This window comes from Chelonia mydas, chromosome 4 (genome assembly GCF_015237465.2).
Source record: "Chelonia mydas isolate rCheMyd1 chromosome 4, rCheMyd1.pri.v2, whole genome shotgun sequence".
Classification (NCBI taxonomy): Eukaryota; Metazoa; Chordata; order Testudines; family Cheloniidae; genus Chelonia; species Chelonia mydas.
In genome coordinates this window covers 33,230,407-33,244,745 of record NC_057852.1, presented here as the reverse complement: position 1 = coordinate 33,244,745, position 14,339 = coordinate 33,230,407, and the positions used below count along the sequence as shown (strand labels likewise).

Sequence of the window (14,339 nt, the reverse complement as noted above, 5' to 3'; positions counted from 1 at the left end):
TCCCAGTTTCTCAACAAAACTGATTTGTGTATGTTGGGTTAAGTAGAGTTTTTAGGTTCCTTCCCTTTTTTTTCAGTGGAAAACAGATACAAGGAGTTTTTGTGTGTAACACTTTGATCTCTGCCTCCTTTCTTTGCTCAACAACAACAAAAAGTGTATGGCCTGTGTTGTCCACAGTAGAACAGTATTTATCTCCATGATGGAATCAAATGTATATTTCCCCAACTGAAGAGAACTCAAGGCTCAGAAAAATAGACTTGTGTTGACTTTTACATCCTTTTCATTGTTAATAGTAGTATATATTACAAAAGTGCCTCTTGCATCCTTTTATGTACCATGTAGGCTCGTTACAGCAGGTGTGGGTTAAGGCAGTGTCCTTGGGATTCAAGGCCAGACTGTGTACTGAATCAGAGCCCTCTCTCTCTGATCTTGAATCAGCAGGTGTGGAGGGAGAGGTTCACAGTAGACAGTAGGGCTGTGAAGAACCAGTCCATCTTCAGGAGAGCAGGACTGGCCGTGCAAGGCTACAAACTTGTTTAGTAGGGTGGGTGGGGATGAGAGGGACTGGTTTGGAGCAGAATACTGTATCGCTGTATTGAACAACAATAAAAAAAATGCTCATAGAAAAGTGCTGAACACAATAATAATTAAATCTGTGGTTACCACACAGCAGCATTAATCTCGCTCTCTATATTCACACTCCATAAATTTAACTCCATTTGATTATTTAAGTCTATCTTGGCCAGCTAAGAACATGGAAAACCCACTTGTTGCCCCTGTTTCCCTCCAGAAAAATCATCCCTAAGAACATATCCTCAAAGCCCTGTAATATATAAATGGCTTTTACAGTATGCCCAGGAAATCAAAATTGGACTGGCATGTTCTGCACCAGCTTCAGCCTTTGAATGGCTTTAAGGAGTAGCCCATGCAGAACACATTACAGTAGTCTAATCTTGAAGTGACAAAGGTATATAACGGCAAGGTCTGCATCCATAAGAAAGAGGGACTAGAGCAGAGAATATTTCCTATCAAGAATCCCCAAGACAAGGGTCACTATGACTAAATAAATAAAAAAGCAAACATTAAAACAATGCAGGAAAAAAGAGGAGGGGTGTGTGTATGTGTATTTTTTTTTTTTAAGGAACAAATGGATGTTCATAATATTTTAAAGTTGCATTGCTTGTATTTTTACATATTCTTCCATTCCTGCATTAGCACACCCACACATTTAAGCAATTTTTAGCTGGCAGCTGACCCGTTTCTATTAGATTCCTGTTATATTTTTAAGATAGCTGCCATCCAAGTATTTCAGAATAATAAAGTATTTACCAAAATACCCAGTACTGCACACCTGTGGCCAGAGCACTGTTTTAGAGTTGTGGAGCGGTTATTGATGCTACTCTCCTTTTCTCTTTCCCTCCTCCTCACCTCTGTTTCCACAAATTGTTAAGTTACTGGAAGAAAACTTCAAAGTTTATCTGGTTTATGCACGTTTTTTTAAAATCAGAATCTGGAAAATTTGTCTTGATAAAGACAAATCCAGTTTGTTTTGGTTTGCACTGTCAAAATTTGGCATGGGGGTTTGCATATGAGTGTTTGGCAATTCTAAAAACATTGATATGGCCGGAACAATTTTAAGATGGCGTAATGGGGTGAGAGAGAGACTGTACAGGCGCTTCTGTGGAGAAAAAGCCTTGAAGGAAGCTGCGTGGTTTTTTTTGTTTTGTTTTTGTTTTTAAGTCCTTTAGAAAACTAATGAGGATTTTATGCATTTCTAAAATGGACACGTGATGCATTACAAATGCATAAATGAACCATTGTCTGCTTACTACAAGAAGATGGGAAGGGGAGACAATCCTTAGGCGTCTACTATTTCACCTTACATCAGGTGCTTAGAAAGTAAAAAATATTTTCTCCAATTTGACTCATTTATCCATTTGTATTTTTACTGAAGTCTTTATGCTTGAAAAAGTGGGTGCATAATGACTGGCTCATTTTGTGTGGTCCAGGCTATAAAATACCCCCTCTGTTCTTTCCATATGAAAAACCATGTTTTTAATTGTGTGAAATGTGTATAATTTGTGTGCTTTCTTTTATTATTTCATATTAAAAACAAATGCTTAACTTTGCATGTTCCAAAATAAGTTATCTTTCTGCTTTTATTACTTTAAAACAGCTATTGGTGATGTCAGAGTCAATACTAAAAGCATTAAGAATGCTGGCAGAATGTAATGCAGCTGCAATCCAACGTGATGTTAGAAATGGGGTTGAGAGCATAAAGGCTTTCCATATTCCCAGGGCGCACAACTGCTTGCGGCCTTGGCTTTGATCTCTTCAAAGGCTGCTGCCTCCTCCTAGATGGAGAGACTTGGCTGCCACTCGCTTGCATTGAAAAAAGGCAGAGGTCTCTATTCAGGCAGAAATCAATCATTGTGCAGAAACAATTATGTGTAATTCAACCATCATGAAAACAGGACGAGATTATGGGTTTGTTACCTGAGTTACTGTGTGGAGATGGGGAACAGAGAACGCTGGAGTCCTGCTGACATGCCACATCTTGATGACAATTATAGACATCTGAATGATGTGGGCGGGGGAGGCATGATGACAAATGCTGGTCACGCTGTCCAGCAGAGCAGAAAATGAGGTTACAATTGGGAGATAATGTTTGCATATGTAACCATATTTCAGAAAGCTGGGCAAATTCAGGGAGTAGATGAGCTGGGCTATCATAAACAAGGGATGTGTGTGTTATGTGTGTTGGCTTTCTGTAATACAAAATATATCACCAGTATAGGAAATCTGAGTGCCTGCTTTTTTTTATTTTACAGAACTGATTATTTAAAACATCTTAGCAACCTTTGGGGAAGGGGAGGAAGAGAACTGCTAGGTGAAGAGGAGAATCTCAGATCATTACAAAGGAGGTTTAATGTAGAAGTGACTTTTTTTTAATTGTCGGTTGATTTGATTTCCTATCTCAGAATATGCTAGTATTAATGTTTCTACACAAATGTGTCTCTTACTGTCTCCCCCTTTCTGTGGGGTATTAAGTTGATTTCATATGATTAATCTTCAGGTAATTGTGTGTGGTGGTTTTGAGACTTGTATGGTAGTGTTTTGACTGTGGCAGTCTTGTATATAGTATATATAACATGACCTGTAATGGTGTCCTTATGTTGAGAATAAGGGTCTCCCTTCCCCGAGCAGTAATCTGCGGTTCACAAAGTTTCTCTTTTTAAAATAAAAGTCTTCATGACTACTGTGTATGCCAGTACTCCTTATTCAAAATCTTGTTACCTATAATATAAAGCCTTAAAATAGTCTTCCTTTCCCACAAAAAGCAAAATAAAACAGATTATAAAATAGTATCAGTGCTTAGTTTGATACACCGGACTAGGTTTACCTTTTATGCTGCTCAAGCTTCGACATCACAGGCATGAGAGCTGCTTTGAGTTACAGATCTTCAAACAATAAGTCAAAACAAAAAATCAATCCCTCCGGTCCTTGGGTGCAGTTATCTAAAGATAAAAGAGAAAAATAAGGTTATGCTAAAGCAGATAGAGGAAAGGAACAGATATGCCAAGGAAACACAGAGGACAAGTGCAGAGTTGAAGTGGGCCTAGTGTGAGCCAACATCAATGAAATTTTATCTTCTCAAAAAGTTTTAGGGTTGCCAATTCTTTTCAGACTGGATCCAGTCTGCTCCAGGGCTGCCTGAAGCATTGGCTTCAATACAGTTGCTTCCCCTCACTCCCTTAAATACAACCACACAGGAATTAGATTGCATGTTACTTAAGGTATAAAACTTTGCTGCAGACTTCAACAATATATGAGGGGTTCTGATATTTTGTATATAAATACAGATTTCTTTTTGAAATGTTTCGTGAAAGGTATAAACTTAAATGAAAAGTAGGGGTGTCAATTGCAGTTAACTCACATGATTAACTCAAATTAATCATGATTAATTGTAGTTTTAATCGCACTGTTAAACAATAGAACAATTGAAATGTATTAAATATTTTGGATGTTTTTCTACATTTTCATATATTCTGTGTTGTAACTGAAATCAAAGTGAATGTTATATTTGCACTGTAAAAATGATAAAAGAAACAGTATTTTTCAATTCACCTCATACAAGTACTGTAGTGCAATCTTTGTCGTGAAAGTGCAACTTAAAAATGTAAATTTTTTTTGTTACATAACTGCACTCAAAAACAAAACAAAACCATGTAAAACTTCAGAGCCTACAAGTCCACTCAGTCCTACTTCTTGTTCAGCCAGTTGCTAAAACAAAGAAGTTTGTTTACATTTGCAGGAGATAATGCTGCCCGCTTCGTATTTACGTCACCTGAAAGTGAGAACAGGCATTTACATGGCACTTTTGTAGCCGGCACTGCAAGGTATTTGTGCCACATATGCTAAACATTCGTATGCCCCTTCATGCTTTGGCCACCATTCCAGGAGACGTGCTTCCATGCTGATGATGCTTGTTTTATTTAAAAAAAAAAAAAAAAAAAGCAGCGTTAATTTAAATTTGTGATTGAACTCCTGGGGGGAGAATTGTATGTCCCCTGCTCTGTTTTACCCACATTCTGCCGTATATTTGATGATCTAGCAGTCTCGGATGATGACTCAGCAGATCTTCATTTTAAGAACGCTTTCACAAAATGCAAAGAAGGTACCAATGTGAGATTTCTAAAGATAGCTAGAGCTCTTGACCCAAAGTTTAAGAATCTGAAGTGCCTTCCAAAATCTGAGAGCGATGAGGTGTGGGGCATGCTTTCAGAAGTCTTAAAAGAGCAACGCTCCAATGTGGAAACTACAGAACCCGACCACCAAAAAAGAAAATCAACCTTCTGCTGGTGGCATCTGACTCAGATGATGAAAATGAACTCACAATGGTCCACACTGCTTTGGATTGTCATTGAACAGAACCCGTCATCAGCATGGATGCATGTCCCCAGGAATGCTGGTTGAAGCATGAAGGGACGTATGAATCTTTAGCGCATATGGCACGTAAATATCTTGCGATGCCAGCTACAACAGTGCCATAAGAAAGCCTGTTCTCACTTTCAGGTGACATTGTAAACAAGAAGCAGGCAGCATTATCTCCCGCAAATGTAAACAAACTTGTTTGAGCAATTGACTGAACAAGAAGTATGACAGAGTGGACTTACAGGCTCTAAAATTTGACATTGTTTTATTTTCGAATGCAGGGTTTTTTTGTACATAATTCTACATTTGTAAGTTCAAATTTCATGATAGAGATTGCGCTACAGTACTTGTATTAGGTGAATTGAAAAATACTATTTCTTTTGTTTTTTACAATGCAAACACTTGTAGTCAAAAATAAATATAAAGTGAGCACTGTACGCTTTGTATTTTGTATTTGAAATGTAGAATGCAAAATATTTTAAAAAATTAATTGCATTGTTAAACAATGGAATACCATTTATTTAATTGTGCGATTAATCGCGATTACTCTTTTTAATCGCTTGACAGCCTGAATGAAAAGTGAGGCAAATCTCTGTAGTGCTTTTCCCCCCCTCCAAATCTTAAATTGCACTGATGAGAAATCCTAGGTTTTTCTGTTTTCAGTGGTTAAAATTGAAATTTAGTGTGTGCCAACTTAATGAAGCATTTTTGGTTCACCTTGGTGCATGACTTAGTCCCTGAACCATAGACAAGCCTATAGCAGTAAAGCTATGGCACCCTAGTTATGCCAGCATAACCCCATAGTGTGGATATAGCCTACATCCAGTGAAGAAAATGCCCCCCCCCCCCTCCCGTCGCAGTAGGAACACCATCTTCCTGAATGAGGCAGCTAGGTCTCTTTCTGACTACTTCGCTACCATCTACGCTGGGGGGTAGGTTGGCAAAGCTATGCTGCTTAAGGGGGAGTGGATGTTTGACATAACTGTGGCACTTAAGTGTGAGTCTAAATTTTAAGTGTAGACCAGGCCTTAATATCCTAAACCCCAGAGGGACTATTCCCAGTGCAAGACTGAAGTTGCAGAGTATAAAATTAAGCCCATTCCCTGATTCTGTGAAGACACATGCTTTGCTATGTATTCAAATGTAGCAGAGTTTAAAACTGCACTCAGGGCTTGGTTTTTTCTTTAAAGAAAAACAAACCTGTTAACTTTGCTGATCACACACTTGCCACCATAATTAAACTTTGGTATCACAAAAAGGGGTGGAAAATATATTATCATGTAACCATGCTATGTAAAATAGAATTGGTCAAACCAGTTCTGTTAGTACTATTTTTGTAATGAGCATTTTTAAAGAAAAATGTAACTTTGTTCTTAGTTTCTTTAATGAGACACAATTAGTGATGTATGTCTGACGTTTGTGGGTACAGAATGCCCACTTGACCTCAATTGGAGTAGTAGTAAGTGCTCAGTACCTCTGAAAAACAGGCCTTTGGAGCTCTGATTTCAAAGGTTTGTAGGAAAACTTCGAAGGTGTAATTGTTTTTTGTTTGAATCAAAACTTTTTACCTTTCCAGGCTAAAAGGAAAGATCTTTCTTAGGCCCTAAATTTAAACAGACTCCTGAAACATCTAATCTTTGATTTTTAAAATTAGCATTAAGAAGCACTTTTAAATACAAATCAACCTCTGAAGTAGCATTTTTAAGTGTTTCAGAGTAGCAGCTGTGTTAGTCTGTATTTGCAAAAAGAAAAAGAGTACTTGTGGCACCTTAGAGACTAACGAAAGCTTATGCTCAAATAAATTGGTTAGTCTGTAAGGTGCCACAAGTACTCCTTTTCATTTTTAAGTGGTACTTGATGAAATGTAGGTGCCAAAGATCAAGAACTCATCTCACTATGTTTCAGGACTAGACCTATACCAAAAAAATACAATAGCTCCTGCTTTTAATTGTGAGAATATGGGGAGTAGAATTCCTAAAGGAATTTTTGTTCCAAAAAAGGCGTGGACTTGGACTCATTACCTTAGAAAGTACTGCACATGCAATAGTAACAGAATACAGTTGCATCACTTCTCAAACGGTGGCCCATGGTGTACTTGCTAGTGATCTGCAGAGAGCTGACTGTTTGCCTGATGCTAAATTGCATTTAAAGGCAGCTAAAAATTCATAGTTTTTTCCATGTAAGCAGTTTCAGGAGCTGCCAGAAGGATGTTATGGGCTCACAAATGGGAGGGAAAGGAGGGGACGACAAGGCATTCTGTATGAAGTTGTGGTCCATATTGTGACAGTCGGGGATCTCTGAAATTGACAGGCCGAAGGCATTAAATTACAGCACCTCTAACCAATTCAAAATGTCAGAGGACTGCTTAATTGTTCCTCCTTCCCCTCCCCCCCAAATTCTGTTCAAAACTTAACTACATTCATCACAAATTAAATTAGCATCTTGTAGATCACTTTATTTTGAAACCTGTTTTAATTGGAATCCTTGCTGCCTTACACTTTGTAGTATAGAGCAGTGGTGTGGTATCTATCACCAGGAATGTTTGTAGTTAAATTGTACAAGAAGCTGAACTGAATCTGGTGCCTGCCAGCCATAGCAGAAGAGTGGATGGTGCAGGAATAACTGGATAATTAGTTGGTTTGAACCAAGATGAGAGGTGTCTTGACTAGAAGCACATGACTTAAAATGATTTAATCTGAAGTAAGAGACATTATCGTCATGGGGTTATTTAACTTTGACATTCAACTTAAATAATGATTAAAAAGAAGTGTAGTAATGCCATGTTTCTTGACTTTCATTCTTTCCCCTTGTTCCCCATTCTACAGCCAAAAAAAAGCACACGCCAAAACTAATTGAAGTCTCCGTCATGGGAAGCCGCTTAAAAAGCAGTCATTAATGCTCCTTTGCAATCCTCCGATAATGCTGCTTTAGGTGTGGCTGGGTTAAAGCACCTCAGATGAAAACCTTGGTGATCTATCCCCAGTTCCTGTTCCTATCCTCAGTAGTGAGTAAAACGTGATATCTCTTTTTGATCCAGTCTGTAACTGAGAATCTCAGTTACAATCAGCTAATTAAATTACTGGCGTCTCTATCAACCAACCATTCGGTGAGCAGATTTCAATTCTGTAATTTTTGCACAGTGTGTAGTGAATCAGAAATGCATACCTTGACTGTGAGTTGAAATTAGATTAAAAAATTTTAACACAAGCAATTCTCCCAATTCAAAAATTAACTATGTACATTATGGGGCTGGGACACTGAGCGGGTGCTAGTGGCAGTGCATTGAAAGCAAGAATTAACAAGGTGACAGCCCTGACACCATCACTGAAAGTCAGCCTGCTTACGTTTTAAAGTAAACCCCAGTTTTTAACCAATGGACTGAAATGTTAATAGTATGAAACCAATGGTGAAAAGGCAGAAAACTCAAAGCTAAGTTTGTGACACTGGTTGAGAATGGCACAGGAGTGTGAATAAGCTAAGTTTTTAATTCTGAATTTCTGCATTTGTCTTTCTCACAACTCTACTGTTACTCAGAGAGCAAAAAAGTTTGTGTAGTTATGCTGCCTCGAATACATCCATGTTTTTAAATTCTGTCCCTTTGTATCCTGATGGAGTGGAACTCTAAGTGACAGGCAGTTGTATGCATAAAGTGTGTGGTACAGCATGCATTATAGAAATTGTACTATCAAAACTTGGCTGAAGTGCTCTCTCTCTATAATGCAGCTTGCTTTGCTGTGCAGTTAAACTTTTTGAGGACTATTGCTGCTGCGCAGGAATAGGGGAAATCCAAATCTCCTGTATAGCTGTCCCAAGTTCCTGAAGAAACGTAGATTGAGAGTTGCTGTATTATCAGTGAATCACAGTAACATGATTGGGCATTTATTGTAGTTAACTTTCAAACTGATCCTTTACTTTTAAACCAAACCTTGAACACTTCTTTATAGGAAACTTTTTAATTTGTCTTCTCTTTACTCATCTCAATTCCCCTCCCCGCTGCCTTCCTTTTCAGATCAGTTAGCAATGCCAAAGAAAGCTCGGTTCTCTTTCTTTCAAATTGAAAAGTTTGATCAGCTGCACCCAGAAATAAATGTATTGAATTACAAAAATAACCAGCACAATAGAGCTAAATCACCACTAGTGCAAGCTGATGCAGCTCCACTTCACATCAGAGGTGAATGTGGCTCCATTAATTGACAGCCCAGACTTTAATTAAACTTACCTTTCAAGACTGCATAGTGAATGGGTGAGTTGGGGGAGCGGGCTATGGAAGAAGGCTGGGCAGAGATCCAGCATGTTGCTGGTGGGAGGTCAGTAGTAACCACAGCAGGAGAACGCAAGCAGTGTGGAGGGGTCCCAAGTCTCACTTGATGTCCCCCTATGCTGGATGGGTTAGGAACCCCCTTGGGCTGAGTTAGGAACTGTTGTGATCGTGTTGTAACTGCTAAAGTAGTCTTGCCTAGGTTGGTTTGCACCTCTATTTCTGGCAGCCTTAATGAAGGAATCCTCCATTACTCTGTGTGTGTGTGTGTGTGTGTGTGTGTGTGAGAGTCTGAGAGAGAGAGAATGCCTCAGGGAGTGGAGCCTAATGCTTGGAGTGCCAACAGCAGTTGACTGAGATTGTGTCATAGGAAATGCTACCAGTCATCTAGAGGGGGACCACAACAGTCACAGCAGCATGCTGCAGTGGGTGAAATTACAATAAACTTTGCTCACACATGCATCACCTTTCACACTCCAGTGACAAAAATTTAATTAATTGGCACACCACCTAATTCATATCCAACCCACTGCTGGACAGGCTTTCTTCCCCCAAATGTTTACATAAACAGTATCTCCGGCGGACCAAACATTTTAGTATCTGTACATAGATTTCCTATATCTGAGACCCTACAATCCTATTAGTAGATTGTGTAGCTGCAGACATGTGTACATAGAGTTCTCAATAGGCTTTTACTTTTTTACAGCTAGTGCTCTTAAAAAGCAGTAACTGAATAGATCAGTAAGAGGCTGAGATAGATAGGGATTGAGTGATGGTGCAGACTGAATAGGGAGATCTCTACAGCACACTATATAACTCAATCCTACACATTCCAGCTTACCTCAGGAAAGTACAGTTAGTTAATCTTGGAACACAAGTGATGTACCGTTTTGTTTACAGTAAAACTTAAACGAAACCCACTTTCTGGCTACATCATCACTTCAGTGAACTGCAACTGTACAAGTCTCATAACTGTCTAAGACTGATGCACCTTCGATTTTTAATTACACCAATGTCTGTCCATTTTCTGAATTCTTCTTCCCTGATTGGGTCAAAACTAAGAATTAGCTGAACAGCAAGAGTAAAATGGTCAAACGGTCTTAACTGTCTTCATGTTTCACACATTGCATGTAAATGTTGCATCTTCCCCTCTTCATGTGCATGACCTGTATATATTGGATACCTACACTAAAAGTACCTGTTTCTCCCCTTGTATATGCTTCATATGTCTAGGGTGTTTCTCTAAACTTATGAGAAACCCATCTCTGATCCAGACCATTAGGCACTTCCCACAGAAACGCCATGCACCTCTGCCTTTTGTATCTACCTACCACAGGGTTTTCTATAGTGTTCATCACCATGGTATCAAAGCTTGCTTCATCAAAATGTAGATAAAACATACATTAATATTCCTGCATTATTTCTGCTCATCCCTTCTAAAGTGAGGCTATCTTAGCCTGTCCAGTGATTTAGCAGCACTGGTGCATTATCCGGGTACGTAAGAAACCTGGGTTGGGCAGTAGCCTTAGGGCTTACATTGTATACTGTGAGCTTTTGGGGGCCTGTCATGTGGCTGTAGGAGATGCCAGTGGTGTTTTGGAGGGTAGTGAGCTGACTCTATGAAAACAACACCCACTCTCAGCTGGTTAACAGAGAGATTAATGACTGCCTTGGAGGCCAGCCTTCCAGCATCCTGGCAAGAGGGTAAGCCTCATAATAGCTGCAGCAGCTGGTTTTGGGAGGAGGGAAATAGAATAAACCTGCATGCCCAATATGCCAGGGTAGCCTGTGTCCATATGGAGGCAGAAGATACAAAAGCATGGACACAGGCTACCCTGGCATATTGGGCATGCAGGTTTATTCTCTCTATTTCCCTCCTCTCAAAACCAGCTGCTGCAGTTCTATCAAATGGAAAAGCGAACATGTATTCTGCACATGAGTCTGTGGCTAAAAAGGCCACTGTGTCCTTAATGACCGAGTCGTATGTATCAGATCATAGTATGGGAGGAGGAAAACGAGCTGAATTTTTTTTATGCAGGGGTTACAGCTCATTGATGATTCAAAGGCTTAGAGTTCGGATCGCTATCTAATTAGGTGTAATAACTGCTATTTTAAGGAAGTATTAATTCCAGGAGATGGCTTTACCTGGACTTGTGAGGAGATTCAGCTCTGAAACATCTATGAAATCTTTATTCTGTGAAACTTGAATAGAAAAGGTACAGAAATTCACCTGTGGTTCCAGGGGAGTGTGCCTTGACAAAAGGCCAGCATAGCTCTGACCAGGGCGAGAAGCAGCAGCATAAGGGTTTCCTCAAACACTCAAGAAAATCTGTCCTGAAACCTGAAGAAAGGTTCTCCCAAAACTTGAATAGTATGCATACTAAGACAAGTAACTAAGAGGAGTTGTCTGTCTTTCTCCTGGTACTGTAGTATGTAACACTTCTGTGTCCACTTCTACAGAGCACACTTTAATAGGCAACCCTCCCTCTTGCCCTTAAGATTTCACAAAACCCAATTAACGGAGATGAGAGAGTGCTAGTATGTATACACATGAAATTTCAGCAGGCTAAAGGAGACTTTCTTAATATCCTAGAGCCTGCCCTAAAGTAAAACTTGCATCTGAAATCTACATAGTTAACCTCCTAGAGCAGGGGTGGGCAAACTTTTTTTTGCAACCACATTGGGGTTGCAAAATTGTATGGAGGGCCGGGTAGCGAAGGCTGTGCCTCCCCAAACAGCCTGGCTCCCGCCCCCTCCCACTTCCCGCCCCCCTCTGAACCTCCAACCCCGCCCTGCTCCTTGTCCCCTGACTACCCCAACCCCTATCCGCACCCCCGCTCCGACAGGCCCCCTGGGACTCCCACACTTATCCAACTGCCCCCATTCCCTGTCCTCTGACCACCCCCCCCACCCCAGAACCTCCATCCCATCCAACCGCCCCCTGTCCCCTGACTGCCCAGGCCCAGGACCTGCCTGCCCCCTTACCATGCTGGAGCCACCATGCCGCCGCACTGCCCGGCAGGAGTGGCAGGCCAGAGCGCTGGTTGCGCCACGTGCTGAGGCAGCGGGGGAGGGGCCGGGGGCTCAGGGATCGGGCTGTAGGTCAGATGTGGCGTGCGGGCTGTAGTTTGCCCACCTCTGTCCTAGAGGAAGACAACATGACTGATTACAACTTTTTATTCAACAGGGATAACATCCAGGTTTGCTAGATATAGCTTCAGTCCGCTTGCAGCAGATGAGAGCTCTGCTAGGTGACCCATGTTTGTGCTAAAACCATTGTAGACAATACAGTCCACAACATACCATTTAAGAAATTGTAACCAACTTTTTTTTTAAATCATTTTAAAATTGCATGAGCAAAAATAATTTGAGATGATCTCCTTGCAAATTTATGTAAAACAAAGCCAAAAATAGGCTAGGTGTTACGTGGATTTGGGTCTTATTAAAGAAAATGATTCAAGATTTGATGTGATTAGCACATACAATATTCAGCACAGTCTACCCAGGGCTCCAGATGTTTCATACTTTACTAACCTAGTACCATAGCTGTTAATTTTAAATTATTCCAAATGAGCCATTCTGAGGTAGATGCCGATAAATTAGATGTAACTTATTTTTAATAGCAGCCCTATATATAAGAAATAATATGGGTTAAATATTCAAAATGGAAGTGGGGCTAAAGATTTCAGCCCACAAGCAAGTTTGTGTGTGTGACTGTTGCTCTAACTCTTAAACAAACCAGTCTGAAGCAAAAGCTCGAAGATGGGGCTAACCTGCTCCCCTTCTAAAACTTTTTCTTCAGCGTAAATGCTGACAGTGGATCCGTTTAAAGTTCAGGTCTAGAAACAATATCTAGAAAGGAAAGCTGGGGATTGGGTAGAGTGCTGGAAATACAGTAACTATCTGGCACTAAAAACATGAGGCCTCAAAGCCGCTGGTGTGCGGTGGCCTGTGTGTGGGGTGTTTTTTTTTTTTTTTTTTTTTTTTAAAACACCACCAGATTCTGCAGAGGGCTCGTTATCACACACTGTGAGTCAGCATGATCAAAGCCCTGGGAAAGGTCAGGCATTCCAGTAGGAGTGAGACACTGCTGCCTGCTAAACACTGCTCCATCCCACGTCTCTCACAGCAGCAGCTTCAGCACCTAACTGAAATCCTTTATCTCGTTACTGAGTGAGCCTACAGATTAGTTAGCCTGGCCTTACCCTGAAGTCTAAAGCATGAAACACCTGGCCTGGGTTTTCTGAGGTGGCAAAGCCATCTCCCTGTATGTATAAAAAATTACTTTTTGGGGGTAGGGTGGGGGCTTAGCTGCTTAGTTTTGTGGAGGAGGCAGCATTTCCTTGCCCCCCCCCCCCCCAAACAACATATAAATAGTGTGCTGAGGAGGGTGTATACGTTATTCAGTTGCTTCAATATACCAAAAGGAGACTTCTAAGGATCTGGCTGTGTTCGATTATACTGTTTGGGATTCCAGAATTTAGTTTACAAACCTGAGAAGCTCTCCAGTAGGAGGAGAATGGTCTTAATCTGACTTGCATTGTTCTGCTAGTTTTAGGTACAATATTGGTCTCTTGCCAGCTGTCCTACAAGGGCAGCGATTGTTAAAGAATGTGTGGGAGGAGAGAAGCGTGGTAGAGAGAAAAGTGTGTGTTGAGATAGTTTAGCTGAAGTGGTTTTAAGGCTTGGCTGCATGCAGTTTTTTGTATCTAATTAATTGGTAGTAAAAATGACGCGAGTAAATAGATGCAGTTACTACTGTACTTGTGCCCACAGCAAGGGGTTGCACCTACTTAGATTGGTACAAAAACTGTGTAGACAAGCCCTTAAACTGGCTCTAGTTAAATATGCCTAGCCTCAGTGGTTGTGGTGGGGATTTTAGTCTTCTAAAGAACTCAGTTTTATACTACCTAATTATGGTTTTAAAACTTTGTCCACAGCAACCAGGCAAACTGTAACTAGTGTCAGCCTTAACTAGTTAAACTGTTTTTTTTAAAAAACCAGTTCAACATAAACTGTTCTTGCAGTTTAATCCTCAAGGGTGGAGGCAATAGGTGGAGGATTAACTGATGCCTTTGCCTGCTTTTCATGGCATGCTGTCCTGTTGGTACTGACACAAGGCAGCTGATGAAAATGTGTTGGGATC

General features: G+C 40.5%; 1 protein-coding gene across 6 annotated transcripts in view; it reads left to right on the top strand.

Annotated features, from left to right (window-relative positions):
* LEF1 (lymphoid enhancer binding factor 1) overlaps positions 1–14,339 on the top strand; it is a 99,401-nt gene that overhangs the window by 19,113 nt on the left and 65,949 nt on the right. The window contains exon 1 of one of the 6 annotated variants that reach the window (XM_043545302.1): positions 6,833–7,939. The exons of the other annotated variants lie outside the window; for them this stretch is intronic. Within the exon in view, the coding sequence (XP_043401237.1) occupies positions 7,892–7,939 (48 nt within the window). The 5' untranslated portion in view covers positions 6,833–7,891. Of the gene's footprint in view, positions 1–6,832; positions 7,940–14,339 lie in introns of those variants that run through there. 6 annotated transcript variants of the gene reach the window in all.